The sequence below is a fragment of the Copadichromis virginalis genome, linkage group LG22, assembly GCF_057382275.1.
Source record: "Copadichromis virginalis isolate Kocher_CV1m ecotype Utaka linkage group LG22, C_Virginalis_male_GT1.1, whole genome shotgun sequence".
In the NCBI taxonomy this organism is placed as follows: domain Eukaryota; kingdom Metazoa; phylum Chordata; class Actinopteri; order Cichliformes; family Cichlidae; genus Copadichromis; species Copadichromis virginalis.
This window is the reverse complement of record NC_140638.1, coordinates 27,918,729-27,941,892: the sequence shown is the minus strand read 5'-3', so window position 1 is coordinate 27,941,892 and position 23,164 is coordinate 27,918,729. Positions and strand designations below refer to the sequence as shown.

At 42.2% G+C, this 23,164-nt stretch overlaps 3 protein-coding genes across 4 annotated transcripts in view; 1 reads left to right on the top strand and 2 right to left on the bottom strand.

Moving 5' to 3' along the window:
- oprd1a (opioid receptor, delta 1a) overlaps positions 1 to 22,696 on the top strand; it is a 45,405-nt gene extending 22,709 nt beyond the window's left edge. Inside the window, exons 2-3 of the mRNA XM_085446385.1 lie at positions 405 to 760; positions 16,576 to 22,696. Of these exons, the coding sequence (XP_085302511.1) occupies positions 405 to 760; positions 16,576 to 17,105 (886 nt within the window). The 3' untranslated portion in view covers positions 17,106 to 22,696. The remainder of the gene's footprint in view (positions 1 to 404; positions 761 to 16,575) is intronic.
- Positions 2,036 to 13,525, bottom strand: LOC146683576 (uncharacterized). 2 transcript variants are annotated; one of them, XM_085446384.1, is made up of 3 exons: positions 13,140 to 13,277; positions 12,915 to 13,009; positions 2,768 to 5,848 (listed from the first exon to the last, which is right to left on the bottom strand). In XM_085446384.1, the coding sequence occupies exon 3, from the start codon at positions 5,251 to 5,253 to the stop codon at positions 3,148 to 3,150; it is 2,106 nt and encodes a 701-aa protein (XP_085302510.1). In that variant the 5' UTR covers positions 5,254 to 5,848; positions 12,915 to 13,009; positions 13,140 to 13,277; the 3' UTR covers positions 2,768 to 3,147. The 2 variants fall into 2 exon arrangements, 1 of the variants encoding a protein (XP_085302510.1); XR_014917579.1 differs by lacking the exon at positions 2,768 to 5,848 and adding an exon at positions 2,036 to 2,700 and having other exon boundaries at positions 12,915 to 13,525.
- Positions 9,459 to 12,223, bottom strand: LOC146683577 (uncharacterized). The gene has a single exon (XM_085446383.1). The coding sequence runs from the start codon at positions 11,915 to 11,917 to the stop codon at positions 9,710 to 9,712; it is 2,208 nt and encodes a 735-aa protein (XP_085302509.1). The 5' UTR covers positions 11,918 to 12,223; the 3' UTR covers positions 9,459 to 9,709.
- Positions 22,697 to 23,164: the final 468 nt, after the last annotated feature.

Genomic DNA, 23,164 nt, shown 5'->3' with positions numbered 1-23,164 from the left:
GCTTCACTGAGTGAATGGGTCAAATGCAGAGAAAGTAATTTCCCCACGAGGATGAATAAAGTATACATTATTATTATTATTATTATTATTATTATTATTAAGAAAGGACAAAAATGCACCAGTAACACAAATGACAATTTTTTTCTATTCAAATCTCAATTCATGGGCCTTTATGTCATCTATTCTCTACATACACTATTTCTCTCTCCAACAAGCTAATAAATTATACCCAAATAACTATATGATTTTCAGTTCAACAGCAGCTGCAAGTAGACTGGACCAGGGAGGCAACTGTGAGATGATCTGAAATAACCTGTTTTTGACTGGGGAAAAAAATCGTTAAAAAATATCAGTTTCTTTTTAACTTTTACTACACCTTCTGTCTACTTTGTGACCACAACCAGATACACCAAGATGAACACTGCCACAAATATCTACATCTTCAATCTAGCTCTTGCCGATGCCTTGGCCACCAGCACGCTGCCCTTCCAGAGCGCCAAATACCTCATGAACACCTGGCCATTTGGGGATGTCCTCTGCAAGCTCATTATTGCCATCGACTACTACAACATGTTCACAAGTATCTTCACCCTCACAATGATGAGTGTAGATCGCTACATCGCCGTGTGCCACCCAGTCAGGGCGCTGGAGTTTCGGACGCCTGTCAAGGCCAAGTTGATCAACATACTCATCTGGGTCCTGTCCTCGGCAATTGGTGTGCCTGTCATGATCATGGCTGTGACCAAAGTGGCAGACAATGGTAAGACTGCAAGTCCATGTTCTTTACCTCTTGGTAATATTTTAAGATGATTTCTGAATTAATTTATATTGTTTCAAAAATAAGGCTGAATATGTATGGTTACTGAGTGCTGGTTGTCGTAGTGGAGAACAAAGGTAATTCTGCATTCATTTGAATAATTTGCATCTATCAGGCAAACCTTGTGGTCCTTTAGTTGGAAATGAAACTGTACACAAGGAAATGCAACAATAGCGGCAACTGATTCTGAATCAATACTCTGAACTGTCCATTGTGTATTCTAAGAGCAAGGAGAAGAGCCTCTGAAGCATCTACACTACTTGATACAAAAACTGTCTAATGAAACCTAAGGTAATATGTTCCAGGAGACAGATTCTGTAGTTGAGGGTAGGTCCTTTTGAACTGCTTTTCCAGATGTCTTCTTTTGTTTGGTGCCACAAAGTAAGTACAAGATTGCATGAGGATTACTCATTTTTCCAAATAAATGTATTTGGTAATGAAGTCACAGCCTTCTCTGATAACCTTTAGCACATCTTTGAAGGAACATAATGTAGAAAAAAAACAACTATGTATCGCTGAAATACTATTGCCGAAATATAGTTGCCGGTATAGGAGGTAGTGTGCCCTTTATTTAGCAAAGTGTGTAATCCTCAGTTGTGTAATCCTACTAGAGACTTCACAGTGTGTTCCAAAAATCACATATCTGCTGCCCAAGGCAATTAAAATTTTAAAAAGTAATCTAACAGACGTTTAGCAGTGACAGCTGAGAAGTTGTGTCTGACAGGATGCATTGAAGTGATAAGTTTAAGGTAGTTTAAGGTGTTTTAAGTGTGACGTCATTAGCCGTGTCTGGGCCCAAACTCCGCTGCAGGTCCATAAGCCAAACGATCACTGCGGCATCACTGAGAGTTAAAAACTGTTTAAATTCTTTCATCTGTAATAAAATAATCATTGTGGCTGCTCTACCAGATGTAACAATTAAGTTTAGCATCCAGACATCCATGAAAACGGAATTTATTAAACTTAACGGAGTTAGAAGTTAGCAAGGAGTTAGGTCACTAATTTCCATCTAAATATAATATAGCCCGTCCTGACTGAGAAATTTCTAAAACAAATTAAGACGTACAGCTCTGCTATCACTTCCGACATAAATGAAGACAGGAAAGTAAACAGCAGTGGCGTTTGTAGGGTTACTTTAGTTTGGCTAGCTGATATTGAAGGATACAAAAAAAAACAACAACAGCAATAGAATAATATTAAACACAAAGTGAACCCGTCTTCCTTCATTAAATAGGTTCTTTTAGATGTTAAGGAGGAATTGACTTAACCAGGCTGGCGGAGAATGAAGACAACCGGACACCTGCGGCAGATGGGGAATCAGTGAACTTTTATTGAGACAGAGACAACCTCTCAACACAGCTCACATCAGGAGATTCCTAAGATTTGCTGTGAGGATGGGTATATATTCTCTAAAACTTACAGGAGGGGGTTTGTGAGGAAAGTGCTGCATTAGCAGAAAAACAACTCCATAAAAGGAAATCGGCCTTGGGTGTTCTAGTCTCTTCGCTTGCAGATATCTTGCACCTGCAGGATGAGGCGATCGCTTCTTATCGCTCTCAAGGCCAAAGTCGTGAGCACATTTTTATTACACAGTTGCACAGTAACTTTAAAGCTGAACAATATTTAAAGCTGAATAATGTTTGATCAGATTATATTTTCTTCAAATCCCCCTTTTGACCCATCTTAAATGGGTCAACACACAAAAATAAGTAACATTCAAAGGAACACAGAGACGTGTCGAAGCCTGGCTCGAAAAACTCCTCGGGTCTTAGCATTTGTCTTTATCTGTCATTGCAGATGAGGAGAAAAGAGTCCAGGCACCACCCTGCCCAGGGGTCGGCTGCAAGCAGTCTCGGTTCCCGACGAAAGCAGTAACAGCTGTCCTGCACCCAAGGATACAACGAGTCAGTGCAACCAGGGTAGTGACACAAAATTAACAGTTCTTGTAACCCAGCAACCAAAAAGCATAAGTAATGATAAAAACGTGGAGAGTACAGAGTATACTATAATAATGAGAGATATAAACGTGAAAATGTGAAAGAATAAATCAACCGTAAAATAAACCCAGAACGGTAACTGCTAAGGACATTCAAAAGTGAATATGGTAAAACGTGAGGAAGGGGTGTGGAAAAAAACAATTTATATCCAGTGGTGGGAGTACACATTCGCTCAGGCTTAAGTCCGGAGACCCTGAGAACATCGCTTAACCCTCACAACCCGACCAGACACAGTTCAACCAGATATATCCTTCAAGAGGAAGTGGGTGAGGGAAACAATTAATAACAAGCCTAATACAAAACACCACAGAGAAACAACCATTCTAGAAGCATTTAAACAAGAGAAAGACGATAATGTTCGTCACCCTCACGATCAGAGTTTTCATCATCCGTTGGCGAGGAGGTGGGAAGTTGACTAGCCAATAAAGGCATCTGCCGGGCGAGATCCTTATCCTCAGGAGTGAGAGCTGTAACAATCAGTCTCTGGAAGAGGGATCGAATGCATGGAATACAACAGCAACCGCAGGTGACTAGGACAGCAACAAAAACTGAGATGGAAACTAGGATGGAAGCTACAAGGGCCTTATATTTGCCAAACATGTTAAGCCAAGAGTCCCACATGGCAGTATCAACGCCCGAGTGTTCCTTCATTTTAACAGTAAGAGCTGTGAGACCAGTAATAGCTTTAGTGAGGGAACCATCAGGAGCTGTGTTATTGGGGATATAGGTACAGCACTCCTGACCAAAAAGGCTGCAGACTCCGCCTCTTTCTGCGAGGAGAAAATCCGTTGCGACCCTGTTTTGGAAAGCCATTAGGGAAGTGGCAGATAACTGTGCATGCACAGCTTCAAAACCATCTCGAGTGTAATTAGCCAACAGTTGCACATTAAAGTGAATGTAGTTAATTCTGTCTACATTCGCATTTATTTCAACCATCCAAAGTATCGAGGCCCATCCTGCTTTAACCTGGTCTCGCAGTTTATATTCATCGGGGACCCCACGGGGTATACCTACAGCATCAATATAGGTTGGATTATGAGCTGAACCTGGGATTAGAGAACGTTTAGAGCGGCGTTCAGAGGAGGATGGGAGGCCAACTTCGTGTACTTTTATAGAGAGATCTACTGGAGTGACTAAAACAGGTAAAATAAGAGTTATGAGAGCGCAAAGACCTGACGCATCCCGAGGGAAACCATCATATAACTTGTTATTGCCACACCACCACCACAAATCAGCCCTAGCCGTAGGTCGGAAGTTTGGTTTCATAACCGTCATCTCAGTGCACCAAGAAGAGTTCAAGCTACCTAGTTTTACTGCATTGCCAGTCAGGTTAATACAAGTGAAATTGTTCACAGCTACATCTGAAGAAAAGAAAGGTGGTTTATTAGAGACCGAGCGTTGAGTTTTAGGAAAGTGGTTTTCCAGATATGAGCAATGACCTCGTTTTGTATTGTTCATAAGATGCAGGAGGCATGCACTATTGACTGGCGCCGGTACCACTCTTAAAGTGGGGCGGGCTCCCATACACACTATGCAGTCGGAAGCCGTCTTGTCAGCAGCTTGTTCAGCTAGTAGTAACCAGTTGTTTGTTGCTCCAGAAATACCGGTTAGAATTTGGAAGAGGTCATCTTTAGACATTTTATTTGTGTCTACAATGCGTATTCGGCCGTTTCTCCCCCCGTTTGTATATGTCACCGGAGGGCCATTAAAGGTGGGGTTATCATCTTTAACTACAGAGCTTGGAGCTGCACCAACGCTAGGGCATATTTCCATTTGCCAATACAGGGCGGTGCGATCAGTCCAAGGGGCAAGTATAAATTGTTGACAGGAGGTCAAGGCCAGATCCTTTAGGGTAAAAATTAAGCCTGAAAGATCCGGTTTTTTTGCTATTCTGAGCATATTTTGGTTTCTCCAGTGCAAAGCCTGACCCCTAGAGTGCTTGGACCAATCGAGGTCCGTTTCTGACACTAAACTGGACCACTTCCACTGATGCCAACCTCCCAGGGTTATATACCACACTGAGGAGGAGAGATGTACTGCAAGGTTAAAAAGATCCCCCCCTTGGTCTTTGGTGACGGGAGTGACTGGGAAGCTAGCGAAATCTATTTCGACTACCCAACTTTTATTGTTGGGGACACAGAGAGTAATCATTCTAGTCGTACTTGGGGTACAGGAGGTAACCGTGTCTCGTTTCTTTCTAAATGGATCGGGCGTGGGCAAAACTGGAGAGGAAGTGGTGGGCAAGACCCTAGGGGCTACATTTGTCAGATTGGGACTGTCAGAAGGGGGCGAAGCTTTTGAACTTGAAGGTGTCAGAAGTGTCGGGGGCCCTTCACAGATCAGGATTATGCCAATGGGAATGAGACCCAGGGCCAGGAAGCAAACAAAGACGCAACATCTTTGCCTGCCTGTCATTTCAGGGGGAAAGGGCCAAGACATGTTTACTTAGCTTGGATGTCTTCTAATAGAGGATGATGGGGCACAGAAAGGTGGTCCAGTTCCCCCCACCTCGCCAAGGGCGTGTTCTAGGAGTTAAAGAGCAACAAAAAGTATCAGTGACACAACTTTAAATGAGCTTTCAGCGGTTAAAACTATTGCAATGTAAAATGTAAATCTTAAAAACTCAAGCCAATATAAAAGCAAAGTCATAAAAGATGTTAAAAATAGAAAAATAAAAATGTTTAGTTCAGTATGAAGAACACCCCCTTTTGTAACCAGCCGGCTTGTAGGTTGAGTTTTGGCTCCCTCAAGTGGTTGGTGATGCTGTTGCAGCTCCTTCTGACAGGTCCTTCTGCACCTCTCTCAAGGTTCTTCCTGGTTCGGTGGCAGCAGCGCACTGTGTGTAATGAAACCAGGTGTCACCTTTCCCTTCGAGCCTGACAGCGTGGGAGGTCCGCTCTGTTATGCGGTAAGGGCCTGTCCAGCGAGGCTCAGCCCACTTTCTCTTTGTGACTTTCAGGAGGACGTAGTCCATTCCAGGTGTAGCCGCCTCTTTCAGCTCTTGCTGGTTTCTTTCAGCGACCTGTGAGGAATACTGGGCAACAAAACTGCGGAGCATGTTATAATATGTCCTCGGATCGAGGTCTGAATCAGCTTCATCCGACATTAACAGGCGAGAGGAGGGGCCAGGAAAAGGCCTGCCATGCTCCAACTCAAATGGAGTGTAACCAGAGGTTTGATTTACTGAGCATCTTATGGACATTAATGCAAGAGGCAATGCCTTAACCCAATCTAATTTGGTCTGTGCACAGATTTTAGCCAATTTAGTTTTTAGAGTTTGATTCATCCTTTCCACTTTCCCCTGGGATTGGGGGTGGTAAACTGAGCCAAACTTATGTTTCAAACCTAATGCGGCTTCAACCCTCTGCAGATCGTGGTTCCTGAAATGTGAACCATTGTCCGACCTTATGACCTCGGGAAACCCATGCTGTGGTATATAATGATTAATCAGACACTTCACCACAGTTCCACTGTTTTCACTTGCTGTCGGCCAGGCTTCTGGCCAACCTGAAAATGCATCCACAGCCACCAGCAGGTACCTGTAACTACCTACTCTGTCCACCATGTCTGTGTAATCAATGATTATTTCTTTCCCTGGGCAAAGTGGGATGGGGAAGTACCCTGCTATTGGCTTGAAGGCGGGCTTGATTCCAAATTGGTTGCACTCCTTACAGGTTTTAACCATGTATTTTGTCATGTCTTTTAGATAAGGGTGCCACCAGGCGGCTAAGTTCCTCATCATTTGTGCAGGTCCCACATGCCCCACTCCATGTGCCTCTTCCATTGCTGTCTGTCTGACCCCTGGCGGTAGAATGGGCCTTCCATCTGGGCCACGCCAAACATCTGTGTTTGTGGCCCCTCTTGTTACCCATAATGATTTTTCCTGGGGGCTGGCTTTGTCCTGTAACTCTCTGATTGTGGCTAGGCCTAGTTGTATGGGTGGTCTTTCTGGAGGGGGTGTGGCTTCTGGGTCCATTACCATAATCAGGGAGGGTAAGTAACCAGCTGTCTGCTTAGCTACTAAGTCGGCCTGTTTGTTACCTAATGCCACTAAGTCCAATCCGGCACTGTGTCCTTTGCATTTTACCACTGCCACCTTAACAGGTAACAACAGTGCTTCCGCTAATTCCCTCATTTCTATCTCATGTTTAATAGGCTTTCCGCTGGCTGTCAAAAAACCAGCTCTTAGCCACTGCTTGAGCTCCACATGCACTGCTCCCACAGCATAAGCTGAATCACTGTATATATTCACTTTCTGTCCCTTTCCCATCCTTAAGGCTTCAATCACCGCTCTCAGTTCAGCTCTCTGTGCAGACTGTTGTCCTGTCAACTGCTCTGCTTTCACTGTTTTCCATCTCATGTCTGTCTGTTCCACTATTGCCCATGCAGCCTTCAACATTCCACTTTCAGTTCTGAAACAACATCCATCTGTGAACCAATCTTTTTCTGCATCCATTAGAGGTTCTGCCTGCAAATCTGGCCTGATTTTCTCCTGTACCTGCACAACCTCTTCACACATATGTGGTTCCCCTGATCCCATGTGATCAGCCATGTTTATGCCTTCATGTGAGTAGGTGATGTGTGGTGCTTCCAAAATGGTACTGAGGCGTCTCTGCCTGAGTGAAGTGAGTGTGAAGGCCTGTGAGGAGACGTAGGCCACCACACTGTGTGATGTCAAAATTTTTAGTGGGTGGTTCATCACTATGTGTGCTGTTTTCTGAATGATTTTTGCAAGTCCAGAAACGTGTTGTGTGCACGGTGGGTGGCGTTTTTCAGTGTTGTCAAGCATTACGCTTACATATGTCAACACTTTTCTCTCTCCCCCTTTTTTCTGGAACAGGATACCATTGATATGGGTTCCAGTTCCAGAAACATCAAGATGAAAAGGCAAAGCATAATCTGGCACAGCAAGGTCAGAGGCGACAGAAAGCTGTTGTTTTAACTTTATAAACGCCTGTTCTGTTTCTGTAGTCCATGAGAGGGGAGCAGAGAGGTTTCTCATGCCTTGTTCATTTACCAAAACGCGCAAAGGGGAAGTAAGGCCAACATAGTCTGGGACATAGGTCCTGCTGTAACCAGTCAGGCCCAAAAATGACAACATGTCTTTTACAGTTAGAGGTTTTGGATGGTGCAAAATGGAGTTCCTGTGTTCTGGGGACAAGGAAATACCGGACTGTGAGACCATGCGGCCTAGAAAAGAAACCTGTTTTCTTGCAATCTGTAGTTTGTTTTTGCTCACTTTAAAACCTGTGTTGGCCAGGTGGTGAAGTACCACTCTGGTGGCCTCCAAACAGATGTCAGCCGTGGGGGCAGACAGCAAAAGGTCATCCACATATTGTATTAACATACAGTCAGATGGTAGTGGGCTGGTTTGTAAAAGTTCTTTCAAACACTGATTAAACAGTCCTGGGGAGAGGGCAAATCCCTGTGGTAAGCGAGTGTAACGCCATTGTCGGCCTCTAAATGTAAATGAGAAAATGTCACGCAGTGACTCACGAAGTGGGAGGCAGAAAAAGGCATTAGCCAAGTCAATGCAGGTGAACCAGGCATGAGATGGTGGGAGGTTGGTCAAGGCAACATAAGGATTAGGCACAGGCAAAGTAGGAGTGCCAAGTAAGGCATTAATCCTTCTCAAATCATGTGCCATTCTGAACTTCCCCGTGCCTTTTTTCTCAACGGGTAGGATGGGCGTGTTCCACTTAGAGCAGGAGGGCTCCAAGACACCGGCAGTGACCAAACCAGAAATTGTTTCTGCAATCCCAGCCTCAGCCTCCGGTCTGTGTGGGTACTGAGGCTGCCACAAAGGGGTAGCAGATGACAGTTGAAAAGAGACTGGCTCCACATCAACTAAACCTACATCTGTGGGTCCAAGGGACCACAAACAATCTGGAAGAGAGTCGAGCAAAGGCGCAGCATCACAGTGGTCTGTGTGTTCTCTTCCATGTGACCCGCTGACCACTCCATGTTGCAGTGTTGAGGAATTAAAGCAATCATTTAAAATTTGGTATGTCTTGGTAGATGGAGAAAACAAAACCTGTGGGAGTTTTGTAGGTGTCCAGTCAGTGGCCGCAAGGGAACGTTTAACCATTCCACCCAGCTCCTTAGCCTGGTGTCCAGGATGTAAGGCCAGTGACACATGGGGAGCTGCCTCATCAGACATCATGTACCACTGTAATTGATCTGTTGTAAAAGTAACCGCTGCTGCCACTCCCTCCGGTGCCGCAAAAATGCACGACATGTTCAGAGACCAAGCCCGCCCCTCACACTGCTTTTGGAACATGTGCTGGTACCAGGTGGTGTCATGCCTGTCATAAAACAGTGTAACATGAGGTGGGTCAGGGGGAGGGACATAAGGATGTAGGAGTGAGAGCCACGGCCGCCATTGCTGAAAAGCAGTCCAAACTCCTGGTTCAGCAGGTGTTTCAACTTCCAATAATGCCCAGTAGATGTCAGCAGAGTCCGCCAAACAGGAGGAGGGTTGCAGCAGAAACTGACCACCTCCCTCTGGCCCATCAGAGCAGGGAAGTACAACCCCAGTAGGGAGAGTCACAGTTAGGCCTTGTGAAGAGCAGAGTATTGTGGCTCCTAATTTAATCAACAAGTCTCTTCCCAGTAAATTCACAGGCGCCTGTTTTGAACAAACATAGCTGTGTAACAAGGTCTGATCTCCAACCGTTGTGGGGAGGGGCACGGTGTAAGGCAGAGTTTTAGGTTCCCCAGATATGCCCACCACTGTAATCACTCTGTCAGTAAGTCTTTCACGAGCAACATCCTTAATGGTGGAGTACGTAGCTCCAGTGTCCACTAAAAAGCTGCTTCTTCTTCTATCTACAGTTATGGACAGCATAGGGTCCGCCGTTGTCCCTTCACCGTCCTGGGCAGTCTGTGGGGTGTCCTATAGCTGGGGACCACCCTCGTAGTACTCCCACCCCATCACAGGCATCTGTGGGGCCGGGGGCACTCCAACTACAGCACCACGAGGTCCACCTCTGTGGCCAGGATGCTGATAGGGCCCACCACGGGCTCCCCTGCCTCTTCCAGCAGCCGGGTTCAAAGGGCACGCTTTAGCCCAGTGTCCAGGTTGTCCACACCGGAAACAAACATACATCTGGCCTCCCCTACCACCTCCCATCTGACCCCTTCCCCTGAAACCACCTCTGTTTCCTCCAAATGGGGAACCTCTCTGCCCATAAGGGGCCGGGGAGTGATAAGCACCATACTGGGGGGGCTGTGGATCAGTTGGCCATGGGTTCGGATACAAATCAGGGGCAACTGGACCAGGAGGGGGAGCCGCAGCGGCCACAAGCTGCTTTTTAGGCTTGTCACCTTTTCCACCCAGGTCGTTTTTAGCTTTCTGCAGCTGAACCTTCAACAGTTGCAACTGTAAATCTTCGACGCTCTCCGCTTTATCATCAGACTTAATCTGCACTTTGTTAAGATTAAAAATCAAATGTTTCTTCCAGATTGCAAAGTCACAGTCCTGCAAATCAGGATTATCCTCCATTTTCTGGCTTACTGACTCCGGAATGCCCCTCAGCACCGCCCTTCTAAACCACATGCTCTGTGAACAAGTCCTACTGGGGTGATGACCTGTATGGTTCACCCAGTCTTCAACAGCCTGATTTAGATAATGGGTGGGATTTTGCTTTCCCTCCCATTTAAATTTCTGTAAGGTGCCTTGATTTTTGGGTGGGAATTGTTTGCGCAGGGCCGGTCCAATAAACCTCAAGGCCTGCATTAGTGGCACCTCGTTCTCATGCATGGTAGTACCCGCATTTTGTTCCAGGTCCGCTGCCTGAGATCGGGATGTGCACCTAGTTATAATAGCTCTAAAATCTCCCAGTGCGAGGTCCTGTCCAGCTGTGTATTTATCCAAACCAGCCAACCAGGCATTCCCTCCCTCCGTTATGTCAGGGAGTTTGTCCACTAGGGCCTGGACATCTCCGAATGAATAAGGTTGATACACTGGTCTACGTTGCGCTTTAGTCTGGACCAGGGGAAATATGCCTGGAGGCTGAGGCACAGGGCCCTTAGATCTAGTCTGATATCCTAAACTGGGAGGGGTAGAGGGGGGTGTATTGTTAAGGTCACTGAGTTCATCATCAGTATCCTCAGTTTCTTCCCCGCCTGGTGGGGTAGCAGTGTCAGCAAAAACGTGGGCTAAACTCATCTGTGTTTCCGGATCCTGACGGCCCACCAAAGACATGGTAACTGTGACATTTGGTGAAGTGCCAGGCTCAGTTTTTGCAGTAGCGGTCAAATCTCCTTTAACAGCGACAGGAGTGCTGGCAAAGGGGTTGGACCGGGAAAGAGGGGCTGACGCAACACGATTATTCACCTGGACCACTGACCTATGTTCATTTAAGCAGCTGCGTAATGCTGCTTCTTGATCAGTTAATTGTTGTTCAGTGGGTTCCTGTCTGTTCATTCGAACCGCAAATGGTGCGCTCGCAGGGGGGTCAGTTAGGCCCTCAGATCCGGTTCCAAAACAATGGGACATAGAAGAGGGGGCTCTACTACTAGCTGAGGATGTCGCCGACAGAGAGGAGCTTCCTGGGCAAAAATGCTTGGTATCTATGGGAGTTGGAGCTACGGGCGGTTCTTCTCCAATAGTCATTATTCCACCAGAGATATTAAGTACCGGATATATGCCTGCTGAGGGAGGAGTTGAGGCAGAATAGGGAGGTGGCTGAGACCTATTTTTCTTCATGTGTGGTTTTGCAGTTTCCCATAAACACACCCAGTGATTAAATTTAGCTTTGCGGCCTGCGTGCTTATCTGCTTCCTTTCTGTGTCTCACCCCGCTCATCACACCTGCACCTGCTGCTGCTGAGTTGGCTTCTTCCTCTTTCTCTTTTGCCTGCATAGCCTTATTCTGCCAAATTATTCCCCAGTTACCACTACTCCCCTCGTCCTTTCCCTTTTCTTTCATTAACCTTTCAGCTGTTTTCCTCAATGACTCTTTCTGCTTTTTTGCTTCTTTAGGCTGGTGTGTGGAGTTGATGACTGTCTCAACACATGTTAATTGTTCTCCCAATGTGCTAAGAATAACACCGGGACCCCAACCATCATCATTAGTTTCTCGATCTAATTCTCCATCCATTTTACTGTCAATGGAGGAGTGTTCTTTTATTGATTTTAAAGGAGAATTTGGGCCAGCTGGGTTTCTGCCTCTGTTAGGCACTAACAGCTGGGGCGCTGCTTTAAAGGTGAGTCAGCACTGAAATATCCCTTCAGGTGTTACCAAGCTTCTACCAAACCGGAGTCTGGCGGGTAACCTTGCCTAGAGCTTCCTGATAGGGGTGCTAGTTGGTTGTCACCTTGTTCACACGTCTCATTCACACTTCATACATTACCTGCAGTCACTCATTACCCTCCTTATGTATGTAATAAATGTGTAAAAAAAAAAAAAAAAAAAAAAAAAAAAAAATTCTATGTGTGGTGTATTATTTTAACCAAAAGAGGAACCTAGTTCCTTTAATTGTGTAATCTGTGAACAACGGAGAACCAAACTGTCCTGCCCAGTGTTCCACAGCAAGCATTCAGCGTGTATTTATGTGTGTCCAATATCAAACAGAACATCAAAACATTTAAAACACTAAAATCATCGGGGTTTTAAGAAGAGATCCGTTTTCTCCTATTGATCAAAGGGACCCCTCCTTTGGACTCCAACCAGTACTTCTCCTTTTTAAGTTTTAGAGGATCTTTTCTAATAAAGTCCTCTGGGCCTTCCTAACCCTTCTGTAGTTTAGAGAATATTACTAAAAAATATTCTCAAGGCCTTTAACCTTTTAATTTGTTTAGAAAGGCGTTACTAATAAACCCTTTCAAGGTCCCAGACCTGCACTGAGGTATGTATCCGACACCGGAGAGCAACCCGTCGGCTGCAACCGTGGTCAGACCTCAGTTCACTCTTATCTTTATTCACTTATTCACTTATTTCTTATTCACTTATCTCTTATTCACTTATTTCTTATTCACTTGTCTGATTCTCAACAAGCCTTAAGTAAGCCAGACAATTTTGGTTATGAATTACTAGGAGTTTGGACACTAAGTATTTTTATAATGTTCAATATAGCAGAAATAAAAGGTCTGCTTACCTTGTTTTTGTGTGCACACAGCTTTTGTCCAAACTCCGTTCACTCAGACCACGGCCGAAGTCCTCCCATCCGTTCCAGTTGACCTGGAGCGGATCCTGTTCGTGACGCCAATTGAAGGATACAAAAAAAAACAACAACAGCAATAGAATAATATTAAACACAAAGTGAACCCGTCTTCCTTCATTAAATAGGTTCTTTTAGATGTTAAGGAGGAATTGACTTAACCAGGCTGGCGGAGAATGAAGACAACCGGACACCTGCGGCAGATGGGGAATCAGTGAACTTTTATTGAGACAGAGACAACCTCTCAACACAGCTCACATCAGGAGATTCCTAAGATTTGCTGTGAGGATGGGTATATATTCTCTAAAACTTACAGGAGGGGGTTTGTGAGGAAAGTGCTGCATTAGCAGAAAAACAACTCCATAAAAGGAAATCGGCCTTGGGTGTTCTAGTCTCTTCGCTTGCAGATATCTTGCACCTGCAGGATGAGGCGATCGCTTCTTATCGCTCTCAAGGCCAAAGTCGTGAGCACATTTTTATTACACAGTTGCACAGTAACTTTAAAGCTGAACAATATTTAAAGCTGAATAATGTTTGATCAGATTATATTTTCTTCAATATATAACGATGTGCTACGTGATCGCTAGCGACACAGCTATGTTAGCTTAATATAAACAGTGAAGGTGGAGGATGAATGCTAACTTTTTTCCACTCAATAAATGTTAACGTGAGGGTGGGAAAACAACTGAGATAATCCATCCACAATATGAGGTTAGTCATTAATATACTGCTGCATGGGCTGGGCCGTAGTTACATCGTAAGATTTTAAAAACTGAGCGTTAAAATGAACAGTGACAATAAACACCGAGAGAGGCCGACAGTGATCACTGCCTGTTTTTAGGGGCTTGTTGAGATTAAATAGAACAAGATACAAATCATTAAAACATGTTAAAAACACAACAGCCTTATTAAATGCAGAGTAGTTTGGGCCCTGAAGCAGGATTCATCAATTATAGACCGAATAGTGTGTTCCTGAGGTGTTCAGAGCCCATTTTATATAAAGTGAAGAGCACTGGTCCTGACCAAGCATTAAGAATTGGCACTGAAAAATAAAACACTTCCACTTTCCATATGAGGAAGTTACATTTACATAGAGTGAATGAGCTACTCCAAATATGCACCTTGCTAACCCAAACTAAAGCAAGAAAAGCATAGAAAATATCATTAATGATTCTAACTTGTGATTTTGTAATATCTAATAATTACCACCAAAACAGTTTATTCTCCCACAGAATCAGCTAAATTGATTATACTAGTATTAATTGGAATTTTTCTTTTCTGTCTGAAGCTAATTTGGTATTTGTTCAGTTCGCTCTTGATGGCTTATAGACAATATGATAATGTCTGTGAATTCTCTGAAGATCAGTCTCTGCTTTGCCAAAGATTGTCCTCAGTGCCAAAAAGTAAGGACAATTAGGGATGAAGCATAACACATTTTATAGCCCTATAAAGTCAATACAAAATGTGGGTGGAGGAGACGCTTCCTCTCTCATCTAACACTCAGTCTTGCAACGAGCTGCCTGAAAATCAGTACATAAAATTACAGCTCAATCAGTTGTATTGTTAGAGTATAGCTGTTGGCCATTATGAGGTATGTCCCACTATGATGTGCAATAGAGTGATAATGAGGTGATCTTTTTATCAGACAGTTTGGAGAAACTGCTGTATCTCTGCACCCTAGCTGATGTTTCTGTGAAAGACTCAGAGGGGTGAAACAGAGTTACAGCAAATCCAGACTTTATCCTTGGGTCCACATCTTGTTTTATTTAGGCTCCTGTACATGTTATTGGGTTTCTCGCAGTCTGTAGCTACAGAGTTAGCAGCTCAAGGCTCACCTTGTTGTGTGCTAAAGTCATATAAAGTCACTGCTGATCCTTCAAACCACGCAGCAGACAGTCAACACATAGCTATTAGTGCTGCACAAAGACAAACATTGTAACAAATGCACCAGCTGTAACAAAGTTGTGCCATTTCAGCTTAAGCCTTCGTTTCACTTGGACATTCCTGTACAGCTTCTAACGCTGAAGACGGCGTCTCGTGTCATTTAAAGGGTTTAAATTGAGCAGACGCTTTGCAAGCAGCTGAGCGTACACAGCAGTGAGGAGTTGATTGGGAGATTTTGTCTCTGATTAGGAGGAAATGTCTACCGCTGCCATTGGATGTACAGTTTGTATTTACCATGGTCAGCGTCGCGAGTGGGGAGATCATTTAAAAGTAGTTGAATCTTCACAAAAAACCTAGCAACGTGAGCATTGCTCTCATTTTCAAAGAAATACCTTTCTTTGCTTTGTTGAAGACCTCTTTTCACTTTGTTAATACATAATTAGACTGCTTGACCGTGAAGGTGTTGACGTTACAGCTTTATTGATTTTCATAATTTAATATAATTTAAATTCCCCTTTGTTTTTATTTTGATTCAGTGTTGCTGCAAATCAGACATGCATGCCAATGAATAAAACTGGAAATAGTTGAGTCTAGGCTTAAATTTGGTTGATCCTGACTTAAAACTTATTCTATACACTGCTCTTGACAAAGATCAACTGAAGACTACCATGCCAGAAAACTTTGAAAAGATTGCGAAAGTCTGCCACCCTCTTACAGCTAAAAACAATATGTTATTATCAGTCAATGTTTTCAGATATAACCTATTAGATTTCTCAAAGATGGGGGCTCTTTGCAGGGTCGCTGATTGCAAGACTACAACTAAACTCCCTTTCAGATTATTTTCCATCCTGCTCCAGGGAGAAACTGAAAAACTGTTGAACAGTGGAGCAGAAACATAAGGAGTTTTTGGCCACAGTCTCCCTCGTGTGTGCAATGTTCTATTCTGTTCAGACAAAAACGGGTTAAAAGAACAAAAAGAGGAAGATGCTGCAGAATGTGAACATGAGGCTGAGAGAACAGAGAGTTCAACTCAATTAGTCAGTCGATCGATATGTTCAGTCCTGTTCCCTCTCCAGGGATGCAAAAGTGCAGTGATCAGCCTAACAGCAAGGAAACGTGAAATGTGCAAGTAGTGACTAATCTTTCAAAAAATTAAAATATAAAGAGTGAAGGGATTGTACAGTAGTGTATTCATTGTGATGGTTGAAAAGACAAACTATAAAAATAACTGGGTGCACATGCATAAAATGTGTGTATAAATTCAGTGATGCAGGTCTGTACTGGGATGATATTAAAGTTTGAGTTGCCCACACAAGTAAAATCCAGCTGTAAGTTTACCTAACCTTATTTTCTATAAGTGTGTGCCTAAAGTTACACGTAAATTACATGTCACTACATGTATAATTGCTTCTATAACTTTTGAAAAGTTATTAGCTTTTGCTTTATTCTCTCTTCTTCAGCACTTTAGGGGACTTTTTATCTCTTATTGTGTGAACAGTTGAGTGCAACATTATGAAACCTTCCATGACAGACTGTCTGAATTTAAAAGTCTGCACTACACACGAAAGGTTCTTGATCTTGTACCACAGCCTTCACTGCAGTTTTTTGGATTTGAATCCTGTGGTTTTTGCTCTGATCTTTCACAGATGTTAATTAACATCAGCCCTATTTTGTCTAACGCCATCAAAATGTAACTGTTCTTTTTTTTTTTCAGGTAAAACCACTTGCATGTTAAAGTTTCCTGAGCCTGACTGGTATTGGGACACGGTGACAAAGATCTGCGTCTTCATCTTTGCTTTTGTGGGGCCTGTGATGGTCATCACCATATGCTATGGTCTGATGATCCTGCGTCTGAGGAGTGTTCGTCTGCTCTCAGGCTCCAAGGAGAAAGACCGCAACATGCGCCGCATTACCCGCATGGTCCTGGTGGTGGTGGCGGCCTTTATCATCTGCTGGACCCCCATTCACATATTCATCATTGTGAAGACCATGATAGAAATTGACAGCAGGAATCCCTTTGTGATAGCTAGCTGGCATCTGTGCATCGCTTTGGGGTATACCAACAGTAGCCTCAATCCTGTCCTCTATGCATTTTTGGATGAAAATTTCAAGCGATGCTTCAGGGATTTCTGCCTCCCCTGTCGGACCCGTGTGGAGCAAAACAGTCTGACCAGAGGCCACAACACCACCAGGGAGCCAGTGTCCATCTGTGCTCCAACAGAAGCAGGAAAGAAGCCGGCATGACTAGGCATGGACCGGGTCCCCCATTGCTCTCGTTCAAGGAGGATCCAGCAAGATCTCCAATCAGAAGTCACCCAGATCTCCACAACAGAGTTTTAAGAGATATTTTCAAAGGAAGAGTTGACATAGGCAAATCTTGTTTTATTCTCTCTAATTTGGCTGTCAAACGAGACATTCAAATGAATAATTAAAGGTAATGGAAAACAAGTTCCACTATCTATTAAAGTTCTTACTGTCCCCCCTCAAAGTGATGCCTTACAGAGGCACTGAGAGTAGAATGATATTGATGGCCTAAAATGTTTTATCAAGATAATGAAACAGTTCATAATTTAGGGATCGAAAGCTGAACTTTCTGATGACGCAAAAAGGGCAAAGAAATCCCTGAAGGAGTCTGTCTCAAAAAATGTCATTCATATGGCATTTATCTTGGTACTATAATCGAGCAGAGAATGACTGATGTACAAAAAGCCAAAAGTTTAAAACAATGGCCTTTTCAAATCCGACTTTGCCATTTCATCAGAGACATCTGATGTGGATTAAAAAACTGAAAAGTAAGAATTTTGGAGATTAACTCTTTCCATTTGTACATTTAACATCATCTCATAATAAGTGAGCCTTACAGAGGAGAATCACACAACTCTTGCCCACCGACAGCTGGATGATGAATTACAGTGTAGTTTGTTGCACAATGGCAGCAACTCTCTACATGGAGAAGCAGGGAATTCTTGTTTGGTATTCCGTGTGATTCAACCACCCTTTGGGTATTTTTTTGTATTTTTCTTTGTTTTAAAAAGAGACACGTGGTGTGTGCTGAAAGACAATTTTGGACTCAGTGGATTTGAAAAAGGTCTGTCATAACAGATGTAGAATCAGAATGGAGCCCACTCTATGGGGTTTGTGCTTAGAAAAAGACAGAATAGCATCAAACCACTTGTGTTTGGATTTCCATGGGCTTCTTCTCTGCTTACCTACTTGACTTTCTGTAGTGGTGTCAAGCGCACAGAAAGCCTCTGAGCAGAATCACTAAAGGAGGATAAAGCTGCCAGTGGAAGAACACTGTCGGCAGCCACAACACTTCACTCATTGTATTGGTCTATTGTTCTGACTGAGACTGGCTTTATCTCATTTTCTAGACTTCCATCCTGATGTCAAACTAACTGCTCCAAGGGTTATTAAGATTATTGATCATTTTTAAATTAGAAAACTGTTACACTGAATATCTGTAGCACATTTAAGACAAGTAAGATGGCATTAGCCAGAGCTAAATCATTCGTGGTGATTTATGTGCTATGACGGGACTCGACATGAATCAAACTCCGTCAGTGTGAAGGTAATGATCATTTCAGCTTTGCATACACAAAGAGTTGTGTTAGAGATAATAATCTGAGTTTATATGAATTTGCTCTCATGTGGAAATATTTCCGAGACAGTCACGGTCACACTGGTGAGTGCTGAAATGCATAGTTGACTAAATGAGGTTAATGTAGCAGTAAAAACACATCGGAGCAGACTGTGAATGAAAAGATAGTAGAAAATGAATCAAAAATGTAAATTTGTACATAATGTTTAGCTTTTACATTACAACACATTTGGCTTCAGTCACAGATAAAATGACCACAAGGTACGTCTGTGGTTCTGTATTTTTCCTTTACGCTTTGCTTATATTGACATTTGATAATTCTTGATATTTCATCACCTTGCTTTTGATCTATGTGGCTCTAAAATATTTAAGAAAAAAAAGCAAAAAAGAAAGAGAAGCAAAATAAGTGTTTACAGTTTGTTTGGATATGAGTTTGTGTTCCGTTTACAGATTCAGCAATTTCCCTTTGGACTGGCTGTGGACTTCCCCACAGAGATATGGTCAGAAGAGAAAAACAAACATACAAACAAAAAATCTGTTTGCAGCAGGATATTGATACTTTTTGTAGTGTATGTTTTCTTACAGTGATAATGTGTGATATAAAGTGTAATGTGGTGTATATACCTGCTCTGCTTAGCTCTAAGTGCCAAATCTGTCAGGTGTGCAGAATACATCTGAGCTGCTGTTATCTTTGCAAAATCAAACGATATCTGGCTGGAATGTACAGACGTAGCTATCCCAAAGGATGACAAGAGTGTGTAAATTTCTTTTTTGACTAAATTAGCAATTACTACAAAAAGCAAAGCATGAATCATGTGAATTCAGGGTATGAATAAGTAAAATGTATGTGCATGATTTACACTGTACAACCAGGATTAGCCCTGCTTATGAGGCTTTGTCATTCTTTTACACTCAGATACTTTCCATAGCTCGATACAGAGAGCTACAAAAGGAATTGTATTTTCTCTGTGTGAGTCCAAACCTGAAAAATAAGTAATATACTACCACCATCTTTATTTGTCCATTCTAGTCATCTAATATTGCTTCAATGGATGTGGAGGCTTAAAGCTTTACCAGGGAGATGGTGCTCAGGCAGTTGAGCTGAACATCTGACCACTTTGATAAACCATGAAGGCATAGAGCCAGGCTTTTTTTGTCTTAGCTGGCCTGAAAAAATACCTTTAAAAGCTTAAAATACCGGCTATCACAAAAGCGGCTATCAACTTTCTTTGATAAGCCAACCTTCAGGGTCTGTGCACACTCTCATAAAAAGGGGCGTGTCAAGGGCATACCAGTAGAATTGTGGAATGACAGAGACTGGGAGCATATAGTACACATAAGCATACACAGTCGCAAAAAATGACGTGGTATTCGCAGAGACCTGTGTCTACTGAGCAAATTTGGGGTCATTCGCTCAACCAACAGTCACTGCAGTGCATGGCGCTTTCTATGTGAAAGGGCCATCACAGAACATGTGACTGTTTTTCTGCACAAAGTCCCAACTTACTCCAGTAAGAGACATTATTAAATAATGATGATAAAATGGTGATAAAACTCCTTAATTAGTATACAAAATATAACAGCACAATGCAACCCAAGTCCAAATATAACTCAAGTTCTAATGCAGCTGAAAATTATTAAAATTATTAAAAATATTGGGGTTTAGCTCAAGAGTAGTAGCGTATTTGTTAATTATGTTTACACTGCAGGTAATTTCTAATGTCACAACTGCACATTAGAGCTCTTTAAAATCGATACATCTGAACATTAAATGTTACTGTTCCATAGCCTACTATAAGTAGACATGGAAATTACTTTGGTTTAGTTCACAGTATTTACTTTTGTTGATTTAATAGGTCATCTTAGTTATAACAAAAGCTCTTTTTAATGTTCTAATCTGTGTTTTAGTAGCTACAACTCCAGCAGTGTAAAAGTCAAATAAAACAACAGCAGATTAGAGCCAAGGATAAAAACCTTTGTAGAGTTTTTGCATCACCAACTGACAATACGACACAGTTTGTATCTTGAATAGAATAGAATTGTCATTGTACATGTACAATGGCACTGTGGGTGCTCCACATCAACTGTGCAGGACATATAAGTAGTGACACAACAGGAATAAATAACAAACAAGAAGAATATGTGCAAAATAAGAGGAACAGCAGGGTTTCATTCAGGGGTTTTAGCTGCATATATACAAGAAGTTACAAATATAAACCATATTGCTACAGCTGGAATCGTATAGCTATATAACACTAGCAATATGCTGTGAATAATAGGAACATTGTAACACAGAAAACACTGACCTCAAGCTCCACACGGTTTGCTAACCCATTAATCTCTTTGCCATTAGCCCTGTAAACCAATCAACTTAGTCTATTTTAGGTGCAAAGCAATATTTATTATTTGTTGCCTTTCAGAATAAATACTACTTTTATTTTTGGAAGATTAAGTCAGAAACATTAAATCCTTATTTTGGCACAAAAAGAAACATTTCTGTCCTAAACCACGCCTCCTGGAGCTTCAGGACTCCAAAACTTGAACATGATAGGTCGTGCCGGGCTATGATTCCAGAAAATTATGAGTCTTTTTTGTAATGGAAGGCACTGAAACAATATCCTGTTAATAGTCAAAAGGAAGCCTAAATTCTCCAGAGAGGAATTACACAGAAGTGTGTCCTGTGTTAGATGAAATAGGGTTGGCTACACAGCTTCTTTGGTATGTGGAATTTGGTATTCCCAAATGTAAATTTTAATACAGAAAAGCTGTGTGGCCAAAGATGTAATTTCAAAGATGACAAAAGGGTAAGCGATCCCTGCCTCTAAGTTATTCTCATATAACCTGCTGGGCTACTGATTAAAATCAGCAAAAAAGACTACACTAAGAGTATTTTTACATTGATTAATCAACTTTCAGAACTTTAACCACAGAAAACAGACTTGTCAGACTTTTATGTTCAGTGCACTGTCTTTGATCCATTGGTTTACTTTGGTATTATACGGAAACTGCGTGGAAATGCCCATTACATATGGATATTTCCACATCTCCAACATTTTTTTTTTTTAATGTTTGATTCTCGAACAAAATTCCCTTGCAAATACAAATTTTAGTAATCATTAAGTTACATACAGTGTTGTGACACATGAAACTAAAGCAAACTGAGAATGTGACGCAGTGTGCTTTCACTGTTGGAATATGAAATTAACATAATACATGCAATCTAAATCACCATTTAATCTTCAATCTTTTGTAAAATTATATTGCTGTTAGTGATCACAATATGTGTGATAAAGTCCATGCAAAGATTCGCTCAGATTGGCACCGTGTTAAGGAGATACAGACATATATACATAAATACACTATGATGATCACGGCTATGCAGCAATCTAAAGTTTTTAAGCTTCACGGTTACTTCTGTGACTTTCGGTAGTACGATCTATGTTGTCATAGTAATTTATCATGGGCAATTTAATAATTCCAGCTTAACTGGTTAAATTGCAATGATCAGTTCAATTCACCAAATCACAGCAACAGTAGCCTAAAGGCGCTTTATATTGTAAAAACAATAAACAACGTCGTTTGAGCAAGCATTTGGCAACAGTGGGAAAGAAAAACTCCCTTTTACCAGGAAGAAACCTCTGGCAGAAGCAGGATGAGGGAGAGGGAGATGAGAGGAAGACAGGATAAAAGATGCGCTGTGGAAGAGAGCCAGAGATTAATAATAACTCATAATTAAATGCATTAGCAGTTCACTCCTGATACAGAAGATAATCAATAGGGAGCCTTGTAAGATGTGAAATATTAGTAAATGCTATTACTGATTTATTGTTCAGAACAGTTCATCTGATTCATTTCTTACTCTTCTGTCAGGTTCTATAAATTTTTTGCACGCCTGTCATTTACATTGTATCAGTATTGTTAGCTACTTTGACACTTTTGACATTGATACACTACAGCTTAACACTGTAAACAGAATATTAAAGCAGCCTTTGTGAATTTAATAGATGTAGATTTGTGTTATATGCTAATCTGTTGATAACCACTGACTGCAATATCAAATGCAAGGCTAATCATATTTAACACTATACTGCTTCTTTTGCAGTGTTAACATATTTCTTGGCTTTTTGGTGCAAATGTTGTTTAAAACATTTATCTTGCAGCTACTGTGTTTCTACCGTAACTTCAATTGTAGGCAAAAGTGAAGAAAACAAAATAAAGCTTTCAGTGAACTTTGTGACCTTTTGGGGGTTTTTTTGTTTGTTTGTTTTTTGTTTTGGTTTCCTGGTAATGAGGAAAAGAGAGGGCATAATATTTCCTTTAAACTGATTTGTTTCATAATGGAACAATCCATCTTGCATGAACATGATTGAGGTTAACAGCTAAGAGTGCTTCTCTTTGGTCAGTCGTGGCAAAGTGCATTTCCACGGGTGCATGGATAAACACACAAGAGGTGACCCAAGGCTCTTCTGAGTCCCAGAGTGTGCTGCTCACCGCCAGCAGGAAATTAAACACCCAACTTTGCAAATACATGTCAGCAGCTTGCAGTTGCCATGGAGACTGACAGTCACCCCAGCCAAAGAATACTCTAGTGAAAGAGCTGAAGAGTTTCAATTTAATGATGACTTTTTCCTTCTGTAGCAGCCACTCATCAATTACCCACAACAACAGCGACACCTCTCTGGTGATTAGCCAAGGGCTGACC